Genomic DNA, 24194 nt, shown 5'->3' on the forward strand with positions numbered 1-24194 from the left:
TAAAATCTGCCAACTCATTGCACTCCCAAACTATATTCCCAGTTACCTCTTTCTTTCCTATCACACCTGTAACATTTGCCATCTATCTGAGGAAAAATTCTTTTGGAGTCTGCTTGCGGTATAAAAGTATTTATGCAAACACTTCCAGGCAAAATCCAGTATCTTCTAGATTTTGTATATTTGGGAGGCATACATATTTCCCCCACTATTTCTTTGTGAATTGTATATCTAATCTCTTTTCCTAATCTTTTTTCACTTCTGATTGATTCCTATAATTATTGTGGAAAATTTTATTTAGTTATCCATTTTTAACAGCAGCTTCTGTTCTGGATTCAGTTAAAAACTTAGTCCCTCATAGAGAAGGCTATCATGAGGTTACAATCCAAATGTCTTCTTGGCCTCTTCCCATTCTATTTCCTTACCTTTCCTTCTCTAATTATTTGTTCCCAATACATTGGTTCCTTTGACGACATCCTCCAGTAAATTCCAGCCCCCTCTTGTGTATTCTGTGTACCTTTAATTGCAGTCATCCCTATCAACAGAATCTCCTTTCTCCATTCACATATTGGCTTGGTTCTTGATATACTTTCTGCTACTGTATGAATATAATATTTTACACTTTTTTTAAATTTCTACAAATCTTTTGGGTTTCTAATACCATGACAGGAATGGCTCCCATTCCTAAGTCAAGGTGTAATTAAAGTTCGTGAAATTAGTATTGTTTCAATCTTTGATGTTAGCCAGAAGTGCTCTTCGCAGCACCCACAGTGTGCCCAGTTGCATATATCTGTAACATACCAAAGTACCATTGTGAATTCTATTTTTTTTTAAGACCCATTACACCTACTACTACTGGAACTGTCTGGGTATCTTTCTTCCACATTGCCCTCGTTTCTGCCTGCAAATCGTGGTACTTTATGACTTTGTCTCTCTCTTGTATGAAAGACACTGTAGTCACTGGGTGTAGTGATTTCAATAATCAATGCTACTTTTGTAGTCTTTTCATGGACTACTATATCTGGTTTTCTTGCAACTGTTTTTTGAACTGTTGGTAATGGATGATCTTTTGGTCTAAATTCACCTCTCCTTAACCGTTTTGATCCTGATCAACATGAGGTTGTTCCAAGAATTTCCTTTACTTGCAACTATATGCATTTTTCACATTTCTTGCCTTCTCATCTGATCCTGCATCTTGTATTCTTTCTTTTGTTTTTTGGCACATTCAGTTGTGACCTGATTTTTATCTACTTCTGTTTTTATTTCCATTCCCACTTGAGGCTGATATGCTTCTGCTAAACTAAGCAGACAGGTCATCTTAGACTTGTTCTCCTCATGTTTCAAAATTTTCACTACATTTGGAGCTTGAGGTCAGTAGATATGTATGCAGTCCCATAACTGCAGATCTATACATGTAATCAATTTTGAGGAGGCCCATACGTCCTCCAGAACAGGGAATATATAGTCTTGATATGCACTGATTTTGATGAGCATGAAGCATCCTTGTTTTCCTGTCCAAACTAAACACCTTTTGGAGCTAATCACTCACTCCAAAACTGTAAGGACGGGAAGAGCAACTTGGTTTATAGCTTGCTTAGACTTTGTTCCTAGATATCAATGCAGTTTTTAGTATTAATCTAAGCCTTCTAAAATATTCCTTACAGAGTTTTATTGTTGATCCTTCATCATTTCCCAAATATGTATACACTCCCTCTTGCTCAAGTTCTTTTATATCACATTTCTGTCCCAAACTACTGATTTTTTTGGTGCTGCAGCTTTCCAGCTTTAAAGGTAGCTTTTTGTACATTTATCAAGACCAAATGACATTCTTATATCATCTGAAAAAGCTTTGAGCACTTGCAGTTATGCTTTCAGTTCCTCATCTGATGAACTATACAAGTTTAAAATAGTCTACAAAAAGAGAAGTCTTTACACTTCGTTGTTTTTTTGGGAGCCAAATTATAGCCATAACCTAATTTGTTAAGTAGCTTAATCGATTAAGGCAAGACAAAAGAGCAGTGGTGAGAGTGAGTTACCCTGGAATAGCCCCCTTTGAATTTTTATCCCTAGAATACTAATTTGTCTTTTATCATGGCTTAACTGCAAAGTGGTTTGCCACTGTTTCATGGTTGTAAATAATCCCAGTTCTCTCTAAAACTTTTTAGGGTCAACAACATATTGCTTAGTTTGTACTTTTCCTTTATATTTATCTGCATATCTTCTAATTTTTTCTGCTTATGCTGATATTTTTAGTTTATTATTTGCGATAGTGCACGATAGATCCTAATTTGTTCAGATACTGTGCATTGGTTTTATTGCGTCTGTCTTTCTGAATATTTTTGTTGACCTGTTCCCTCATCTAACAGTGACACTTCTTGTCTTAATTATTTTATAGTTTTTCTCTGTTCAATACTTCCATGATGGCATTCTATTTTGCTTCTTTTCCCTTACTACCCTGTATTTTTGTGGCAAGTCTTTATCTGTTGTTAATTTAACTGCATAGTAATATATCCTATTTACTTGTTATATCGTGTGAATTTCTGTGGACAGTCCTAATTACTGTGTATTTGTTTTATCAAACTTTTAACTTTTTGGGATTTTAATAACTGACTTTCTGTAATCTTTCTTTCACTGATCTTAATATGGTTTTACATCTCTGTTAAATCAAGCAACTCTTCTCAAGTTATTTTCCTCTAAACTGAGGGCATATTCTTTGTTCTCCATTTCCTGTGGGCATTCTGTAGTTAGTTCCACAGCATCTTCCCATGTCACATTCTCTTCAGTTTCATCCTGTCTCATCCAATGCTCTTTCCTATGGGAACTCGCTGACCCATCACCCCACAACATTGGCTGTGTCAGAGTTGCAACAGTTTCCTGTTCCTCGCCTTGCTGTGCAACTCCAACTGGACTTTTGCACTGTTTTCGTGTGGAAGACTCCAAAGTATCTTCATCTGGCAACTGATCAGATGTTACCCACGCCACTGGTTTCGCCTAAATGTGGGTATCCATTGCTCTGTCCTGCTGTGGTGATTTTTTAGTTAGATTTTCTACACTAAATCATTCATTTCACAAGTGTTCCACAGATTCAGCTTCTAGTTTTTAACTCCTACTTTACTAATCTTCTGTTCTACATTCACTCTTTGTGATCTTATTTTTTTTATTGTGAAATTTTCCATATCTGGATGCCTTTGCCTATATTTCACTTCAAATATCTTTGGGGCTGCCTTTTTTGTGTTGATTAGTTTGGCTTTCTCCTTTACAAAAATATTTCACCAGATCAAATCTCTTTCTTTCCCACGTCCATATTTCTTTTTTATACCTTTCAAAAGTCTCTAGATTTTGTTCTATTTCCGCGCTTCTCCAGTTGCGTCTTTTTCCAAACGGACCAAGATTTCTTGGTCTGTATAATGTTTTTCATAAATCTGTTGTACTAATGAACACAACTTTTTATTTGAAGCTTCTGACTGTTTTTCTTGTGGAAGTATTTTTTTTCTCTCTAATTTCTGTCTCAGTCTTTTTGTATATCTTCTGTCTGAAAATTTTGGGTTTCTTGCATAATAGTAACAATACGTTATTTCTTATCCTCAGTAGTCCACTCTGTTGCCTTTATGGCTGTTCTTTGGCGTATCAGTTTTTGTGGACTGTTACTTTCTTCTACAACAGGGGGACCATCTTCACCATGGGCTTGGCCTAGCAGCATTGTAAGAATGTTTCTGTGTCTTGAGGATTCTACACTGTCATTTTTTCCAGTCCTGGTGCCAGTGTGCTTACCAAGATTGGGCAATTTTTTTTATCCTGGGTCTTGTGCACCCAGCCATCTTTGTTTTTTTAACCTACTTCTGTCCATGATATATGCTACATAAATGCAGTCAAAGACATGCATCTGGAGCATTTCTCCCTGGGCCTCTGCTGAAAACAGGCTCTGCGGAATCTAATCAGACTTTCCCGGTCAACAAATGTTAAATAAATGAATGTATCAGTGTTGTGTTGGTGAGATTTTGTAAAAGAAACAGGGTCTACCTTGTGAAAGTACTCACCAGGACATGAGGATGAATTCAATTTCAGCAATACTACTCTGCTTTGCTTGCTGGCACCTCTCCATTTGTACCCCATATCATCTCTCCATTCGGACTGTTATTATTGTCCTCTGCATCCAAAATCCCATGCTTTCCTTATTTCTTGAATAAACCCCCATGCTTCATCATTCCTTTTCACTTGAATTGTAGCTTTCTGCTTGTGTTGTGTACAAGAGCCTTAACTACATAGTTGTAAACTATCCCCCCATATCAGGTAATCCTAAACCTCTTTGTTCTGATTAACTTATTCCACTTGACTCTTGTGCTGTTCCCCTCCCAAATTAAGTAATTCATCTCACTATTCATTACTATTCACAACTTCTCCTCTGGTTGATAAAATGTCTCACCTGTGTGTAAAATCAAACGGACTAAAAGCATTTTTATTGCTTGTATATTGCTATCGATATCCAAAGGCAAGAGCTTCCAGTTTCTCAGTTTTTGTAGAGTCTTTTTAGTGTCTTGCCACATACGCTTAGCTGTCACAACTGAGTCCTTTTTAGTCATTACTAACTGAATCCTTTTTAATCATTACTCCTAAATACTTAATTTTATCATGTCCCCATAAATATGGGTATTGTTGAACCAGTCCATATGTGGGTACATGGTGTATAGCTATAGCCTTTGTTTTTTCTTTAATTTTATATCCTGAAAAAAAAAAACTGGAACGGTCTCAAAATATTCCATAACACTGAGATGTCCTTTTCTGGTTCCATCGGGTACTAAATATCAGCTGCAAGTAAAGCCACCTTATATCCTTGATTTTCTGAGTCACTTATTGTTTTGCCATTGATTCCAAATCTAACATGAAGAAGAAAGAGGACATCCCTGCCTGGTTCCCCTGTTCAGGTACAATGCATCAGAGAGGAGACCTGACACTTTGATTTTTGTCTCTGATCCCAATGCTAATGCTTCCATTGCCTACTCATAAAGTTGCAGCTTACTCTGTCCTTATCAAGACCCACCAATAACAGCAGTGTATTCTTACATTCTGCTTTCCTCTAGATCATTGTCATTGTATTAATGTTGTCAAATATTTGCCTCCCTTCACAAAAGCACATTGGTGCATATCTGTCAATTTGGCATCACCTGTGCCACACTCTTAGCCATTATAGACATAAGCACTTTATTGTCCTGGTTTAAAAATAAAATGGGGCCTGTATGAAGTTAGGTCAGATGGGTCTTTACCATCTTTAGGTGTTAGACACCGCAGTTTTTTTTTCTGGGATATTGGTGTCTTCTCTCCTTTTAAAATACTGTTAAACAAAACATTCCAGGTCTTTATCACTTCCTTCCTTCCCTCTTAGCTGTCAAACTTACACTGGAATACCATCTATTCCTGGAGACTTTCCTGCAGATTGGTTATACATCACAAATTTTATCTCACTTCCTCTTATCTTAACAGTTAGTTGTTGAGCCTTATCTACCTCTAACCTTGGTATATTTAATTTTTAATACATTTTCCAAAGTATCTCTAATACCTCTATATGATCTCCTGGTTATTTTTCTTGTTATAGGCTCCCTAAGTTTGACAGCAACACTTTCTACTTTCTCTTGCCTAGGTTTGTCGTGCTTTGGAGCGAAGCAATAGTCAAAAAAAGTTGCTTAACACCAATCTTTCCAAACTCGTGCATGTTGTCCAGGCACTCCCTTATTTTCTCTCCAGCACTCTGCATTTATGCCTCCTCCTCTTCTGTGAGATTCCCCTTATTTTGTAAAACTTTAACCTTTGTCACTGTTCTAAGTAATTCTTATTGCTTGTTAACTAGATCTCTCTTTCTTTTATTTCTGACCTATTTTTAAACTCCACTTTAATTTTATCCCATTCACTGGTTATAACTTCTGGATACTTTGTCTTCCCTAATAACTGCAGGATAATTTCCACCCATGCCTTAAATTCCTGTCTTTTTAACAGGTAGGTGAGGAAGTGCCAGTGTCTCATCTTTACTTCATTACCCTGCATTATCTAGTAATTATTGCCACATGATCCGAAATAGTGATTGGATGTGTTTCAAAGTTCTCAAATATACATGTTCCTGTGAAATATAATTTGTCTAGTCTAGCCCAATTATTGTACATTGGGGAACAGTACAGAGTAATGCATAGATTCTCGCCAAGTTCCTATTAATTCACGTCTTTCATATGAGATATTTCGTATATTTTTCAGAAATTTACCTGGTTTTATTTTCCATTCTAGGGCCCCTCATATGTATTCCCACTGTTGCAAATCAAATTCCAGTCCCTATGTATAAGTAATATTCCCTGCTGAACGCTGATTATTTCTCTCAAAATAGCACTTTTAGGTGTAATGTAAATGCATGCCAACTTAATCCTCATCCATTGCCAGTAGTTCCTTACTACTACAAATCTGCCGTCATCTTTTTTCCTCTTCTGTCACTACTGTAGTTCACTAACAATTAATATGCAGTTATGTGCCTCTCTTCCTTTGTCCCTTATATTTTGTAGAATCTGCTCATTTCTTTGTAAATGTATCTCTGCTATTTGCACTCTGCACTTAAGTATTCTTTCCTTTTTGACTGTACCTGTGAGAACATTCACATTCCAAGTAATATGGAAAGAGTTGCTGTTATGGTAAGTCATTATTCCTACCTATTGTGTATAGCAGCTTTTTTAAATATTTGTTTCCATTGTTTGTGATACATGCGCCCATTAATATCTGGCAGGTTAATTCTTCATACAGTTTTTTAACCCACCTAATAGGAACATTTGTGCCAAACAGCTGCTAATACAGGCCATAATTAACCTGAAATTGAGGTTATCCATGCTGAGATGCATGTTAATGCTTGTGCTTCTATTTGCATTGATTTGCACCTGTTCTTTTTTTAATCTTTATCCCCCCCCCCCGATGTGAAAACTACATGCATACTTTTCAGAAATCATTAGCTTTTAGCCTTGAATAAACCAATTTTCTGTCTTTTATTTCCCTGTTATCACCTTGCCTCCATGAATATGTAAGAGAAAAAAGAAATGTTGCAACCTGACAGACAAGCTGAAACATTCATTGCTTTTTAAAAAAAAAAAACTTCCATTTGCTTATTTGTGCCTTCATAAAATTAATGCAGTCTGATCCTTCTAGTTTTTCTGGTACAGCAGAAAATCTTAGATTTACCCTACATGCTGTGACCTCGAATTCTGCCATTTTTTGAAACTTCTCTTCTTGAGCAGTCCCGAAATCAGCCAGCCTTTTCTTTGTTTCACCACTGATTTTTGGAGTTTTGTCAGCTCATTTGAATTTGTTTAAAACCTCTTCCATTTTTTTCCAGCCTTTTTTTGTTTTGAGTTGATGTACTGTTTCAGTGTTTCATTTATTTTAATCAGTTCTGAGTACATTTTACTTATTTTTTTCCTCTAGTTTACTTGAAGCCATGTCTTACACCAAAGCTGAAGCTTAAACTGCTTTTTGCTGAACAGCTGCAAGATTCCTCCCAGTCAATGTTTTCTCTTCACTTTCTCTAGTTTATTTTCTTTCAGGTTCTGTTAGTTGTTTCTTTGCAGGCTTCCGGGCAGTGTACTTATGAACCAGTAACTGAATTTTACTTAAGTTTACAATGCCACTGGCTGTTCTGTGTTTTTTACCTTGGGAGAGCTGAAGCTAAGGTATTGATCAGTGTTCAGCCGTCTTGGAAGCCTACTGTCATAATTTCTTTGTCTGTTCCATAGAGTGCATCTTGCCACCTGTCTCAGGCACTTCATCTCCATCACCTCTACCTTCCTTACTGGCTTTTCCTTCACTGCTTAGGTTTCTGTACCATACAGAAGTAATGGCAGCAAAACTGTTTGGTAAACCTTACTTTTTAGCTTATTTTGCTTTCTTGTGGTACATATTACCCTTGCTAGTTGGCTGCAGTCCCTGTGATTCTAACTTTATCCTCTTCATTCTGACATCTCTTCCCTTTTCCTAAGCCACAGTTACTTTCAGTGACAGAATTTTCTGTTTTCATCACTGTTGTATGACCTCTGAATAGATGTATACAAAGTCCAGTGGTGTATAGGGTGGTCCACCACATGAGGGAGGGGGTGGGAGCAAGCAGGTTTGCCCACCTTTGCAAAAAAAAAAGTTTATTATAGAAGTTCAACGAAAGTGGTTTCAGCAAGTTTTATTCAGAGTATTAGCATTCAGGGAAGTAGCTGTTGAGTGGCAGTAGAATTTTCTGTTTTCTCCACTGTTGTATGACCTCTGAATAAGTATATACAAAGTGCAGTGGTGTATAGGGTGTACTCCACATGGGGGAGGGGGTGGGGGCAAGCAGTCTTGCCCACCTTTGCAAAAAAAAGTTTAGAATAGAAGTTCGATGAAAGTATTTTCAGCAAGTTGTATTCAGAATATTGGCATTCAGGGAAGTAGTTACTGAACTGTCAACAAGCTTCCCAGAAAGTATTTGTCTGTGGGATACTAGATGCTGTGAAGAATCCAGAGACTTCTACTACTTTCCTGAGTTATCCCAGTTTCTTGCCTTCCACACTATAACAAGGTAGAGAGGTCCTCTGATGTCATTTTCCGACAATTCCACTCAGCTGTGGTGTACACTGGGTTATTGTTGGTCCCTGGTTGCTGTGCTTATGAGACAGATAATGTTGCCACTTGACTTATTTATTTATTTGCAGTTTGTTTACCAGGATGGTCCATTGGGCCTTGAGGAGCCCGTTTTCAATGGAGTCCTGGGGAGAAAAGCCCCAAAGATACAACTAGTTATAATAACAGTATTACAAAAAAGTACAACTAGTTATAATTACAGTGTTACAAAAAATATTAAAAAATAATTCTAAGTTACACAGAGTACTAAGAAGACATAACTGTGAATCTACTAGATACTGATGCAGAGGTTAAGAGAATTTAGAAAATAAAATGTCAGAGTAAATCAGAGTTGTAGCAATGATCAATAGCAGGGTAGATGCAATATCCCAATGTTAAATGTCAGAGTAGAAAAGTATTACAATTTTAGGGATAGTCACTGTCAGGGTGGAAAAAGAATCACAGTGTTAATAATTGAGTTTGTTCAGTTGTAAAAGGTAGTGAAAGTACCCCAATATAAATGTTTTAAGGAGGAATAAATAGAGACAGTTAAGAAGGTGTCAACAGAAGTGTTTGAGGTAGGGAGGGATTTTAGATAGAGATATTATGTAGGATGAGAGCAAGAGCATTCCCACAGTGATGTTAGGTGAGAGTGGAGAAGAGATTTAAAGGGACACTATCTCATGACTAAAATTGCATTTCTGCCTCGGACCGAAGCTGAAAACATTGCCACCCACTTTGCTAATCACCTCCCTGTTTGTGACGTCAGCAATGATGTTCTAGCAATCCCACCCACGGTATTCAGTTTTTTTAAAAGGTGCACAAACCTGTATTCCAGTACTGTTTTACTTCCTTCTGGAATAAGACACTCAGTACAGAGTTGGGACCAAGTGTAATGGAAACGCTTTGTGAAGAAACCCATGTAGCATCTTTTCTTATCTGTAGACCCCCAGTGTGTACTCTTTCAGCTTGTTATTTATGCATTACTTGTAGTTTAATATTAGTAGTAGTAGACTGGATGTTGCTGTGTTTTGAAGTACATGTGAACTGTGGGACATGATGTGGATAATGTTGCATTTTTTCAGTAATGATGTAACTTTGTCCTTTGTATTTGACAGGAATCAGGTAACCTGTCTGTCAGTCTCCATGGATGGTAGTCTGCTGCTTTCAGGATCACATGACGAGACAGTGAAGTTGTGGGACATTCCGAGCAAGCAGTGCATTCGGACAGTCTCCCAGAAGGGTAAGAGTATCAGTGATGTTGCAGTACTAGATAGATGTGATTTATATGATCTGAATTTGTATGCAGTCTCTGCACTTGTTTGTGCTACTGGGATTAGTAACTTCCAAAATATGGTGTCTTTTGGGCTGTTCATTGGTAGGTGATAATTATTTTCCTGAGTTTTACTGGAATAGTTTGAAATAGATTTGTTTGGATTACTGCTATTTGCACCTTGTTTTAATGCCTTTGGCTCAGTTTTATTTTACAGTGTTATGCTTAATATTTTGCACAGAAGCTCTGCTTTTTGTACTGCTTCACTACCTATATGTTTTGCACCGGGTGAATTCATTTTCTTCTTTAAAGACATATTAAGGCACCCATACCACATTTAGTCCTTATTGATTTTTGAATGACATATTATACAAACATGTTATACTTTTTTCCCTTGAAACTACCATGATTTCTGTATGCGATATTTGTCTGTAGCACTACCCCAGTAAGCAAATATAAATTAAATACATGCATTCTTATGCTGTCTTTAAAGGAACAGTGATGGTCTTCCTAGTCTGCTGAGCTGCTGCATCTGGCACCTTAGCACCCTACTGCTAGCAAACCCCTCCCTGCCATGTTGCTTTCATTCCAGTTATCTGATGACGAAATGTTTTGAACAATGCTGTCTGGGAATTTATTTTACACATTTATAGCCCTGTCGGTGAATAAAAGTTTCCTTTTGTCCAGACTGTCTGCTACCTTTCAGGGGTATTTGATGTTATGTCTAGCACATGATCAACAGCCAGATATGTAGTAACTTTGTACTTGGGTAAGGAGTTAACAGCACCAATCACAATAAAGATGCAAACTGCAAAAGCACCACTGTTCAGTTACTGTTACCGAATGCAATTTAAGTGCTCGTGGAATAAAGCCTTCCTTGAAATTTGCATGGCTATTTATATGAATATGGAAAATAGAGAAGTATATGTTACTTGATACTACCACTATGTATAACTTAGAATCTGAAGTAGGAGATTCATTTGTCAGCAACCTGTGGGTATGGATCCGATATCGGATCCGAACCGGCATGGTTTATCCAGCTATGGATCCGAGCTCCTAGCTCCTCCCCTCACCCATAATGCCCTGCTCTCCCTACATGACCTCATATCTAGTTTGCCGTGCATGGTGTAGGCTGGATTTTTCGAGCTCCAAAGCTAAGTCTTGTATTTTCTTAACTAAGGGTTTTATAACTTTAATTTTTACTTACTTGTGTGAAAGTTATAGGTTTCCTTTTTGTCTTCATAGTTTTTGGGTTAATTTAACTTAGTTTTACCCTCCCCTCGCTGGTACGTAGCTGTGTGTGTGTGTGTGTGTGTGTGTCTTGTTTGGGGCCTTCGTGTGAGTGTGTTAGTTTCTTTTATTACTATATTTAAAAAAAAAAAAAAAAAAAAAAAAATATAGTTATGTCTGAGGCCCCAAAGGTAATTTTTTCAAAATGCTCCGAGTGTGGCCATAAGCTTTCTCCTGCTGATGGCCACACTCGGTGCGTTCGATGCCTTGGGGTTGAACATCTCACTTCAGGGTGTTCAATCTGTGCAGGGTTCAACCCCAGGGCATTGAAGGAGCGGAGGTCGAAGCTGGTCTTGGCGGGACTTTTGCCCCCAGACTCTGCTTCGGCCCCCGCCCCCTTGGTGGTCACTGTTTTGGCAGTCCCTGCCTTGCCTGCTCCCCCTCCTCCACCCGGGACTCAAACTCCCGCCAAAGGGTCGGAGGAGAGGGAAGCCAGGAAAAAGGACCGGAGAGAGAAGCACCACAAGCGGCGGGCCGAGACCTCCATTTCGGCCCCGCCGGCTAAGCGGGCTTCTCCTCCGGCCTCTCTGGCTGCTGGCTCTCCCCCTCCTCGGCTCCGGTCCCCGTGCTTTTCATGGCTATTTATATGAATATGGAAAATAGAGAAGTATATGTTACTTGATACTACTATGTATAACTTAGATTTGCTAGAGCTCTGACAAGGGAAAAAGTGCTTATCTCTTGCTTTAACTTAATAAACCATGGTTTAAACAAGCAATTCCAGCTTGAATCCTTTATTTTAATAAAAATAGAGTTATCTTTGACACAGATTTTACATAACTTGTGACACCGGCCCATTTTAGTAATTTGTACACAAATATCTAGGGCAATCATTCCTGTATAACTAGTTTTCCCTTTTTATTGATACAAAAGGTCTTGTGAAGAGGTAAGGACACTATATGCAGCCAAACATCTTTTTGGCCTATACTTCTCTTGTCACTGATTGCATTCTTAAGATGTTCTTCATCTCACATTGCTGCAGTCCTTACACTTGGGTAGTCCGCTGTCCTCGGTCGGCCCGAATATCAAAGTATAAGGCTGACGTCGGTCAGGGCGCATTTGACTGACATCAGGACGTCAGGGTACAAATGCGCATGACCGACGTCATATCCTCAGTCTTTTTTGCCGCATGGTCCGATGCAGAAGCAGCATTGCAAGTGCCGGTTGGCGTTCTGAGATTTTTCGATTTAGAAGTTTCAGACCGGGTTCAAAGTTGGCTAAGTACCGGGCTGGGGAATATTTTAGTTTTTTCTTGCCTCAGTCATTTACCGGATGTCAGAAAAAGTTAATAATTGCATTTCTTGTGGGAAACAGACACCGCATAGAGATTATCATACTTTGTGTATTCCTTGCTTAGGGCCTGAGCACGACGTTGTTGGCTGTCGCTCTTGTGCTAGATTTAATAAACGCACTATAAAGAGAAGGTTGGATTGTGCAAGGTTAGTCTTTGGGAAGCGGTGCAACTATAAAATGCCGTCGGATGCACCGCCCGCTTCTTCAAGAAGGGCAAGGACAAGGGAGGTAAGCCTAGGGTAGAAGAACCGCCTGTACCGGACGCGGGTTCTTTAGAGGTGTCGGTGGAGCCGGTGGCTCCACCGGAGGTTTCTTTGTGTTCCCAGGGTGAGACCTTATTATTGCAAGATGTGGCCTCTCAGGAGACTAGTCAGACTGAGGGGCTTCTCATGTTACTATACTCCCTCCCTTCCTAAGGTGGCTAGGCCCTCTCCTTCTGTTTCAAAGGCTTCTCCCAGGGGCAGGCCAGGTTTAGCTTCAGTTGGTGTTACCCCTAGCTCTTCAGGTACTGTGCCCAAGAAGCATATGCTTAAAATGGCAGAAGATTTGATTACTTTGATTAGGGTTCTATGCCCCTCCTGATAAGAGACCTAGGGTGGAGCCTGAGCTGGGGGTTTTGAGCAGGCTTCAGATGTTTCAGAGTCTTCGGCTGAAGACTTGCAGGAGTACTCTCCTTATTCTGATTCTGATGTGGATGATTCTACTCCTTCTGCTACTCCTCCTGGGGATTTTTCTTTTTCAGAAACTCTTCATTCCATGAGGGAGCATTTTAAGTGGGAAGGTCAGGACTTCTCTGATTCCAGGAAAAGGCTTAGGGAATTTCTGTTTTTACCCCAGCATAGGCCTTTGGCTATACCTCCTGTTTTGTATGTAGTGGAAGATGTTTTTACAGAAGCTTCTCTTAATCCTGATTCTTTGCCTCCTGCTCCTGTTAAGCTGGATAGGTATTACAGGGTGCCTGAAGCTCATAAGTATCATTGTAAGAGTCCTAGGGCAGACCCAGAAACTGTTAGCCAGGGGCCTAAAGGTGTTAAGGCTTCTGTTGTTAAGAATCCGGTTCCTGCAGACAAGGAGGCTAGGGCCTTGGATAGATGGGGAAAGAAAGTCTATACTTCTTCCACTCTTGCTATGAGGGCTCTGAATTGCCAGTTTCACATGTTGAGATACCAAAACTATCTCCTTTCACAATTGAAGTCTAAGGTTGATGCTCTGGCAGTAGGTATTGATTGTAAAGAGTTGCAAGATTTAGTGCATGTTTCTGAACAGGTGGGTAAGCATTCTTTGCAATGTGGTTTTGATGCTGTACAGGCCTCGCCTAGGGTGGCTGCCACTGGGTCAGTTCTTCGCAGGCACGCCTGGCTGAGGGATCAGAATTTGTCTGAACATGTTAAAACAAGGATTTTAGATGCTCCTTTACAATCTGACGTGTTGTTTGGTCCTCCTGTTGAGACAGTTTTAAAGAAAATGGAAGACAAGGCTAAGTCTATGCAGACTGTTAAAGATTTTTTGCAGGTCCAGCCTCCAAAGTTTAGTAGAAATTGGCCTACTAAAGGGTGGACGATCCTTCTTATGATTCACAGTCTAGGGGTAGATCTAGACGTGGTAAGGGCAGAGCCCAGGGCTCTTTCAGGCCTAGAACAGGGAGTTCTCCTGCACAGGCTTCAGGTGAGGGCAGGGGTCAGTCCTTTCGTAAGCAGACCCAATGACCTACCTTTTCAGCTGCCAGAGCCTGCTCGTCTGGCAGCACCTTTGGGAGGAAGGTTGGCACTTTTCAAAGAAAATTGGAGTTTAATTACCCAGGACAGATGGGTATTGGATATCATACACCTCGGCTAAAGGTTTTATTTCCATACCTTGCCTCCTTTCAAAGGCATGCCAGACGTTCCTCCTCAACAAAGAATAGAGGCTCACAAACAGGTTTCTCTGTTGCTCCAACTAGGGGCCATACAGCCGGTCCCTCTGCCAGAAGTGGGCCTAGGATTTTATTCTCGCCTGTTCCTAGTACCAAAGAAGGGGAACACGTGGAGACCAATTTTGGATTTATTTATCCTCAACACTTATCTGGACATTCCCAAGTTCAAAATGTTGACGTTGCAGCAGCTTTTACCTCTGCTGGGCAAAGATCATTGGATGGTAACTTTGGATCTCAAGGAGGCTTACCTTCATGTTCCTGTCAGACTAAGTTGCAGAAAGTATCTGCGTTTTCGAGCTGGGACTTCTCACTATCAGTTCTCTGCATTGCCCTTTGGCTTATCTACTGCGCCCAGAGTGTTCACGAAAGTTCTGGCTCCAGTGATAGCTTTCTTCAGACTAAAAGGAATACAGATCTATCCTTATTTGGACGACTGCCTAATTCTGGCTCAAGGAAGAGAAGAGCTTCTTCATCATTTGGAATATGTGATAGCAGTGCTAAGATGCCTAGGGTATTCTGTGAACGAAATAAAGTCCAGTCTAGTACCCTCTCAAGACATGTGCTTTCTGGGTGTGAGACTGAATACAGCATCCCAGATGGCCTTTTAACCCCGGACAAACAAAAGAGTCTATCCCTTTACTTCCATCAACTATCTCATCAGTCCGGGCTGACTGCAAGGACAGTCCTTCAAGCCTTAGGGTTCATGGCATCTTGTATTCTGGTGCTTCCCAATGCCAAACTGCATATGAGGAAGCTACAATGGTATCTCAAAATGTATGGACACAGCACTGCCAGGATCTGGACACTGTCATTCAAATAATACCTTGCATTCAAAAGGAATTTTTGTGGTGGGCTCAGGAATGTCACCTAAACAAGGGACTCTCTGTGACCCGGCCAGAGGCGAGTCAGATTTTAACGACAGATGCCTCAGACAAAGCTTGGGGAGCTCATCTAAATGGAAAGTGGATACAAAACAAGTGGCCTGTCAGACTACAACATCTACATATCAACATGAAGGAGATGTTAGCAGTCCAGTTTGCATTAATAGCTTTCAAGGAATTACTTCTTCCAGGGCAGGTGTTGATTCTAACAGACAACACGACTGTCATGTGGTACATCAACAAGCAAGGGGAACGATTCTTATCCTCTATGCAGGCAAGCAATGATTTTGTGGGAGACTGCTCTCAGTTTACAGCTCAATCTTCAGGCAAGGTTTCTGCCAGGAGCACAGAACTCCTTAGCAGATGTGTTGAGCAGGCAATTATGGATCCCCACGAGTGGAAATTGGATCCTCATGTATTTCAGAAATTGACAGTGTCATGGGGAACTCCAGACATAGATCTGTTTGCTTCTCCACTAAACCATCAGCTGCCAAGGTTTTGCACAAAAAGGTTTCATCCCACAGCTTGGAGAGTGGATGCTCTTTCTTTCAATTGGAGCAATCTTCATGTGTATGCCTTTCCACCTCTGCCTCTCCTCCCAAAGGTACTTCTAAAGGTCAGACAGGACAAGCCAAGGATGATTTTAATAGCTCCGGATTGGCCTCGACAACACTGGTACCCATTACTGAGAAGTCTGGTACGGACGCCTCCATGGCCTTTGCCTTCGATTCCACACCTGTTGTCGCAGGAGGACAGCCATTTGCTAAATGTCAAGCTTCACTCTCTGCACCTAACAGCCTGGCATATTCTGTTTTGAACCATAGTGGGCCTCCACTTCCTCAGCAAGTTTTGAATGTTATTTTGGAAGCTAGGAGGCCTAGTACAAGGAAAGTGTACGCAGACAAATGGAAGAGATTTTTTTTTGGAGTGCAGCGAAAGATTTTGATGTTTCTGAGCCTAATTTGTGTGTGGCTCTTCAATATCTTACTGAGTTACTAGACAAAGGTTTGTCTTTCTCTTCTATTAAAGTTCATGCTGCAGCAATTTCAGCTCACTATGATTGCAACCCACCATTGTTTTCTCATCCTTTGTTCAAGCAATTTCTTAGAGGGGCAAAGAATATAAGACCCCCACGAAGAGCTCCTACTCCTGCTTGGGATCTCAATTTTGTGTTGGAGAAACTCACTCTACAACCTTTTGAGCCTGCAGCTACTGCTGAGTTGAAATATTTATCATGGAAGGCTGCTTTTTTGTTGGCCATTACCTCTGCAAGAAGGGTTTCTGAATTACAGGCCCTTATGGCGGTTGAGCCTTTCTTGATTTTCCATAAGGATAGGGTATCATTACGTACTAATCCTTCCTTTATGCCTAAGGTGGTTTCTAGTGTGGCTTTAAACCAAACTATTCATTTGCCTACTTTTTATGCAAATCCCCAAAATAAAGGGGAAAAGATTTTGCACACTTTAGATGTCCACAGGCAGTTGCGTTATTATTTGGACAGAACTAAAGGGTTCAGGCAGTCTCAGCAGTTGTTTGTTTCTTTTGCTTTGAGTTCTCAGGGCAAGCCTGTGTCAAAACAAACTATTTCTAAGTGGATTGGGTTTTGCATTGCTTTCTGTTATTCCCATCATGGCAAGGAGATTCCAGCTGGGATTAGGCCTCATTCCACTAGGGCTACTGCCACTTCAACAGCTTTTTGAGGGAGTGGCAACCAAGGATATTTTGGAGGCAGCTACTTGGAGTTCTGTGCATACTTTCTCTAGGCATTATCACCTGCCACTTTACTCTAAGTCCAGGGCTGGTTTTGCCACTGCTGTTTTGCAGGGCATTTTGGCAGCTCCTGCTTCCTTGTAGTTAGCCATCCTCCCTTACCTCTGCTTTGGGATTCTACCCAAGTGTAAGGACTGCAGCAATGTGAGATGAAGAACATAGTACAGTTTTGTACCTACCATAAATGTAGATGTTTGAAGATCCACATTGCTGCAGTCCAATTTACTCTCCCTCCTTCCCTTCTGTAGTTAGAGGTGGTTGTGTGGGTTGGGTTGTACATATTGTGTATATTGTATATATTGTACATATAGTTAGTGCAAGGGTGGTTGGTTGGTTGTTTGCTGTCTTTTGGTTTTGACCTTTATTTTTAGGGTCTTCTGACATCTGGGGCAAGAAAAGACTGATGATATGACGTCGGTCATGCGCATTTGTACCCTGACGTCCTGATGTCAGTCAAATGCGCCCTGACCGACGTCAGCCTTATACTTTGATATTCGGGCCGACCGAGGACAGCGGACTACCCAAGTGTAAGGACTGCAGCAATGTGGATCTTCGAACATCTACATTTATGGTAGGTACAAAACTGTACTTTTTCCTGATTCATTGCTGTTGCCTCCAACAACTCAAACGCATTTCCTGTATCACATTTTCCCATATGTAGTGCCTTGTATTTGCCAAATGAACCATCACTAGTGTTTTTACCTGGGGCCTTGAACCTTTTAAGTCCCCTTTTAGGTAGGCTGACTGCACTGTCTCCCACTATTCATCTCGGTTTTGTCATCCCCATGCCTCTCAACCTATTTGAGCAAGAAATCTGGGCAATGCCACAAATAATGGGGAGACAAAAGCCAAAAAATAGAGACACTTGTTAGATAATGCTCTTACAAACTTAGAAAGTTGACAGAATAACAGGTTTTGCATTAACATGAATTTTCTGAAGGATATGAAGTCAAACTTATCAGCCATTATTTTATGACTTCAGTCCTCAATGATTTGCCAGAAAACCAAAGTTTTATAAGATATAGACCAAAAATATGAGGTGAAAATCTGGACATTTGAGAGGTATGGTCATCCTCCCCAAGCACATTTTTGATCCTTTTTTCCCCCATCTTCAGTATTGTCTGACGCATCAGTTTTGAAGCACACTTATCCTAGAACCAAGCCCTGTATTGTGCTGCTTGATGTGATAGGACCACTTCATCTTCCTTTACCCATAAGACTCTGGCAGTTGGGTAATAAAAATTTTCCCAGGCCACTTAACTCTTCCCCTTTTCAGAAGGACCCCTTCAGATTTCTTGGTGCATGTTAAGTACAGTTGTAACAAAGGAAACCAAGACTTCAGTGTTCTTTGAAGATAAAAATACATATTTCATAAGATAAGATGCAAAATATAAAACAAAGATTCATGCGAAATGCTTTCGTCTGTACAAGACTTCACCAGAGCATGAGTTGGCAATGGAAAAGTCACAGTTTAAATATACGAACAAACCAATCACAAAACAGATACAATTAATTATGTAACTATACAAATTTCAAGAACCATGAAAAATAATACTGGTGTTACTTGCAGGAAAAAAAATGTTGCATCTTAATAGTGCCCCTTAATGGTGGAGGGCAGCCTTCTTTTGTGTTTAAAAGAGGCTTAAATTTGAAAGATGATTTTGAGTAGATTACTGAGAGTAATCAAATGGTTAGTTCGAAGACACCTGGTACTTGGAGTAGATTAGCGAACAGTACATTGGTGTGTGCCAGGACTGTGGTGACTTATATTGGGAAGACCTAGCACTCTTTAAAGAGCATTTCCATGACATTTCTAAAAGGAAAACAATGTGCTCTCTAAACACACTAGCAATTGTCCTGCACATCTACTATAAGGTTTAAATTTGATGTAATTAACAAGGTGACTGTTGACCCCAGGGGTGGTGATTGGAAAACCTTTCTGGAGCGTCGTGAACTAATCTGGCAAATTCATTTGAATGCCACCACAAAAGCAGGTTTAAATGGATAGACATCTTTGAACTGTACTTTGAAACTTAGATCCATTAAGATGTATGTTTTTTTTCCTATGAGTAACACCAATATTATTTTTCATGGTTCTTGATAATTGTGTAACTACATAATAATTTATGCCTATTGGTTGGTTCGTATATTTACTGTGACTTTTCCATTGTCAGCTCATGCTCTGATGAAGTTGTATAGACAAAAGCACTTAGCAAGAGTCTTAATTTAGATATATATATATATATATATATATATATATATATATATATATATATATATATATATAAAATGAGTCTACTTCTCTTGTTCGAAGTTACACTTGTTTGAACAAGAGAAGATCAAGACCAATATAACAATAACGTTAGTAATAAGAGAAAATTAAATAAAAGTCTATTGAAAGAATCATTTTTAATTTTTAATATTCTATCATAATAGATTTTTTATTTTAAATTTCTGCACATTACTATTAACTTATTTTATATGGAGCGCTCTCCAGGTATAAATAATGCATTAAAATTAATTTGATGAGAATTTTTTAAGATTATCAATGTTTCATTTATTTTTTAATATTATTTTCGTAACATCACAATATAATATAAGTAATTTTTTAATTTCTTATTTTTAATAAATAAATGGAGTTGTTTAACAGCGATAATAAATCGTAGGATTAGAATTTTAATGAACATCTATAATACTATTGTTAGTATTCTAAATTGTAGTAGCAATAGCAGTAGTCTCACTTTAAGAAATTACGTCATGGTTTGCAATCATGGCGCAAAATTGAGCTATTTAAATAAGACTCTACTACTATTCAGATGTTTGTCAGTTTGTCTGAAGAAGTCCAACCATTGATTTGGACGAAAAGCGTTATTTAAATTTAACATTTAACTTTTATTTTAATAAAGCGAGTGGAAAAGCGTTTGCCTAAGCGGATCATCCTTTTAGACAAAGTTTGTGGTTTCGTAGTAGTTTTGATTTTCATACTGCTATGGCTAATAATTCGCTTGAAAACACGCCAGCGATCTTCAGAGACACGCAAGGAAATGAGCGGATCTATGCAGGATTTGAGCGTTTTAGTACAACGTCTCTCGCAAAAGTTGGATTATACGAATGAGAAGTTGGATGTGGTGATGGCAGAACAACAAAAGTTCAAATATCAGGACCGAATGGTTACTACAACGACAGTACAACAGAGGCAAGGAGAGCAGAGACTACTTTCGTCTCACGCTGTTGAACAAACAGAACAAGTCAATATTACACCAGGTCAACGGACAGCTCAAATAAATGTAACTCAACGTACTGTTGTAGTTATTTCACCGGAACATGGATGAGTTATAAATAGAACTTAAACAGCTTCTAATAACAATCCGGATGAACATCGGATTGTGCAAGATGGAAATGAGTCCATAATTACTAATAGATGTCCAAGTGGAATTCAACATAATGAGATGCCCATTTTAAATAGATCCGCAATAAATTTACAAGACTGGCTGTTGGCACCTATAGGCCTGTGGGAAGACAGTAGTATTAATAACAATATGGTTCAAGAGAACAATTTGGAGAAAACACTTGCTGAATTATTATCTCTTTTAGATTCTAAAATGTTAAAACATAAAAACTTAATTTGGAAATTGAATATTTTCAGGAGTGTCTTAAACAAGAAATTGTCCCAAAAGGTCTTAGGACCTGGAGATGCCCTACAGGATTGATACCTGGATCAACGTTTCATCAGGATTTGATCAAATTGTTTAATCAGCATGGGTTGCAACTATTACAAGTTATTATTAAACATTATGCAACAATGATGCGAGATTTGCAATCTGATATTGAAATGACAAATCAATGATCATACCGATTTCATAAGATATAAGTATGATTATCAACGCTGTTTTCAGAGTATCGAACAGCATCTGCATAAAATAAAAATAACTAAAATTAAGAAATTACAGAGGGATCAAGCACAATACAAAGCAGGGACAGCATATCCCATGCCATCAAAGACGCAGATTCAGCCCAACAACCAGGCTTCTAATCATGGAGAAATTTTACATACAGCTGAAATAACTGATACAGTTACAACATCAGTTAATTCACAACAATCTGTATCACATGGTAATAATAATGAAAATGATATACAAGAAGGCAATTTGAGGAGGAGTGGTAGGATAAAAGAACGAAATAATAGTAATAATAATAATGGAAATAATTATGAACGAGGAAGGTAACCAACAGGCATCAACTTCTTATGTGGGACAGGGTTTTCAACGATGGAACCAGAGAAAACAATGGAACAAGAGAGAGAACCACAAGAGATAACGCATTATAGTGAATTAAATTCATTGACAGTCAAAAATACACAACAAGATTTTTTAATTTATAACTTTTCTTCCTTTATTGTTACAGAAGAAATGGCTAACATTTTAGCAAAAGGTTTAACTTTTGTACCAACTTATAAGATGAATTTAGCACAAACTATCTGTGACATAAAGCTTTTTGTAAGAAAATTAAATCTTAGACAACTATTGGGAGAATTCAATTCGATGGATAATTCTTTGAGTGGCCAGTTGCTATAATCCCCCCTTGCATTTCACACTTCACACTTTTGAAAAAATGTGTGAAATTGGTTTACGACAACTGGACCAACAAAGCAAGAACTATACATATAATTTATACAAAGATGAAAGGGATAATATCCAGCTTCTAACATCAGCTGATGTTAGAATCATGAACCTGGACAAGGGGGGCGGGTTAGTAATCATGGATAGATTTGATTATAATAATAAAATCATAGATATTCTAAGTACGGATTCATACGAACAATCATCACTTAGTGAATACAATAGCTCTAATCAATTCATTAAGAGCTATCTGAATGAATTACTCATCGAGGCAAGGATAGACTCACAAGAGTTTAATTATCATTTGATGGAAGCTCCTAAAGTACCAACAATTTTTGGAGTCCCTAAAATCCATAAAGACATCAGTAACCCACCGTTCAGACCAATAGTGGATGGGAGAAGATCCTCCACATATGCTTGTGCTATAAATATGTGGATGGGATCCTAAAGAAATGTCTCATTAGATGAGTGGATATTAAAAGACTCATGGGACTTCTTGGAAAAAATAAATAACATCACTTATCAGCAAGATAACTTCATAACAGTGGATGTGAAAGATCTCTATTCCAGTATACCTCATCAACAAGGTATAGATTGGGTATTGGAAAACATGCGCCAGAAAAGTGCAGAACTAAATGAAATAACCTTGGTAGGAGAATTATTAGACATAATTTTGTCTTATAACTTCATCCTCTTTGAAAATCAATTTTACAAACAAAAGAAGGGGGTGGCGATGGGCTCCCCGTGTGGATCTAGCTATGCGAACTTAGTAATGTTTTATTGGGAGAAAAATTATGTATTTAACAATGATTTCCTTAAAGGCATAACTTTTTACGCTAGATTCATAGATGACATCATAATTATATTTCAAGGGGATGAGAAACAGGCAGCTGAAATTGTCGAAATGTTTAACAACAATACTGAATTTTTATGTTTCACTTGTACATTAAATAAAGAAGTTATATCATATTTGGATGTAAAGTTGACCAAGAATAGATCACAAGAGGCTTATGAAGCAGATATATTCAGAAAATCGACCTACTCTAATAAAGTTTTGCATTTTCATAGCGCACATCCTTTACATCAGAAAAAAATCTGTGGTCAAAGGACCGCTCGTCCGAGCTGCACGAATGATTACTATGATTCTACTGATGAGAATTTCAACTTGGAATGTCTGAAGTTGAAACAAATGTTTCTTAATAGACAATACCCTATTCAATTTTTAGACCCCATAATGGAAGAAGTTAACATAAAAAGATCAAATGGTTACTTCAAACCTATATTAAATCTACAATTTCAGCTGCCTGTTTCTCATCCCCTTGAAATATAATGATGTCATCTATGAATCTAGCGTAAAAAGTTATTATGCCTTTAAGGAAATCATTGTTAAATACATAATTTTTCTCCCAATAAGACATTACTAAGTTCGAAATAATATTGACACCCTTGAGAACATTCTCAACTGGCTAGCTACTACTGTCCCACAAGAAACAATACTTGGTGACCTAAATATTGATTGGAATCACTGCAATCAGTCAAACCCCACTTCACATATCAATCTCCATGGCTTCTCTCAATCTCAAGCCCAACCATAATTAACAAAAGCAACATTAAAGACTCCATTTTGGACTGGATACTTACCAATACTCCCCAACAAACCTACGCAGCAGGCACCCTACCAGACGATCTAAGCGATCACCTGTTAACCTATATTACAAGAAAAAAACCTACATCACCTTCCCTACTGCTTTCCGTACACTACGCTTAAAAAAAAACTTTAACTCAGAACTCTTCCTCACACAACTATATCACTGTAACTGGACTCCTCTAAAGTCACTTCCTCTCAATGATGCTGTACAATACTTCAACTCCACTTTCTTATCCATTCTTGATCAGCTTGCACCCTTACGCAAGCTTAGAATCAAAACCAAACCCGCCCCCTGGATAAGCAAGAATACTATTCAACTTATCATAACCAGAAACAAAAACCTGGCAAAATGGCGTACTTCCAAAACACATGCTGACCACCAAACCTTTCGCAAATGTAGGAACAAAACAAAAAAAGCCATACTATCAGATAAAAAGAACTACTACCTTCATCTACAACAAATACCCAATAAGGAACCAAAACAATTCTGGATCACCATCAATAATCTGTTATCCCCAGGCCAATCAATAACACCCAACCCACATGACTCCAACCCTGATAACCCTATACAAATAGCCAATACATTTAACTCCTACTTCACAAATACTATTCAAAACCTGGCTAGTCACCTATCTCCTGACACCTCCGTTTTACACTCCTCCTCTGTTAATACTCCACCCTCATTTCACTTCCTTCCCATCCCCACATCATATATTTCTTCAATACTTCAAAAACTTAAACCCTCCTCACCCTCTGAAGACAAACTCCCTCCTGAGTTTATGCAAATAGGAGCCAAAGCTATTGCTTATCCCATCTCTGTTTTGATAAATAGATCCATCAAAGAAGGAACTGTCCCTGATATCTGGAAAATATCCCACATCATCCCACTGCACAAAGGTGGAAA

The 24194-nt window shown here is 38.8% G+C and overlaps 1 protein-coding gene across 1 annotated transcript in view; it reads left to right on the top strand.

Annotated features, from left to right (window-relative positions):
• The window catches only part of WDR18 (WD repeat domain 18), a 765213-nt gene that overhangs the window by 488819 nt on the left and 252200 nt on the right, over positions 1-24194 (top strand). The window contains exon 7 of the mRNA XM_044054012.1: positions 9723-9847. Coding sequence (XP_043909947.1) covers positions 9723-9847 — 125 coding nt within the window. The remainder of the gene's footprint in view (positions 1-9722; positions 9848-24194) is intronic.

The sequence above is a fragment of the Protopterus annectens genome, chromosome 13.part0 (assembly GCF_019279795.1).
Source record: "Protopterus annectens isolate FY-2018-M chromosome 13.part0, PAN1.0, whole genome shotgun sequence".
Taxonomy (NCBI): domain Eukaryota; kingdom Metazoa; phylum Chordata; order Ceratodontiformes; family Protopteridae; genus Protopterus; species Protopterus annectens.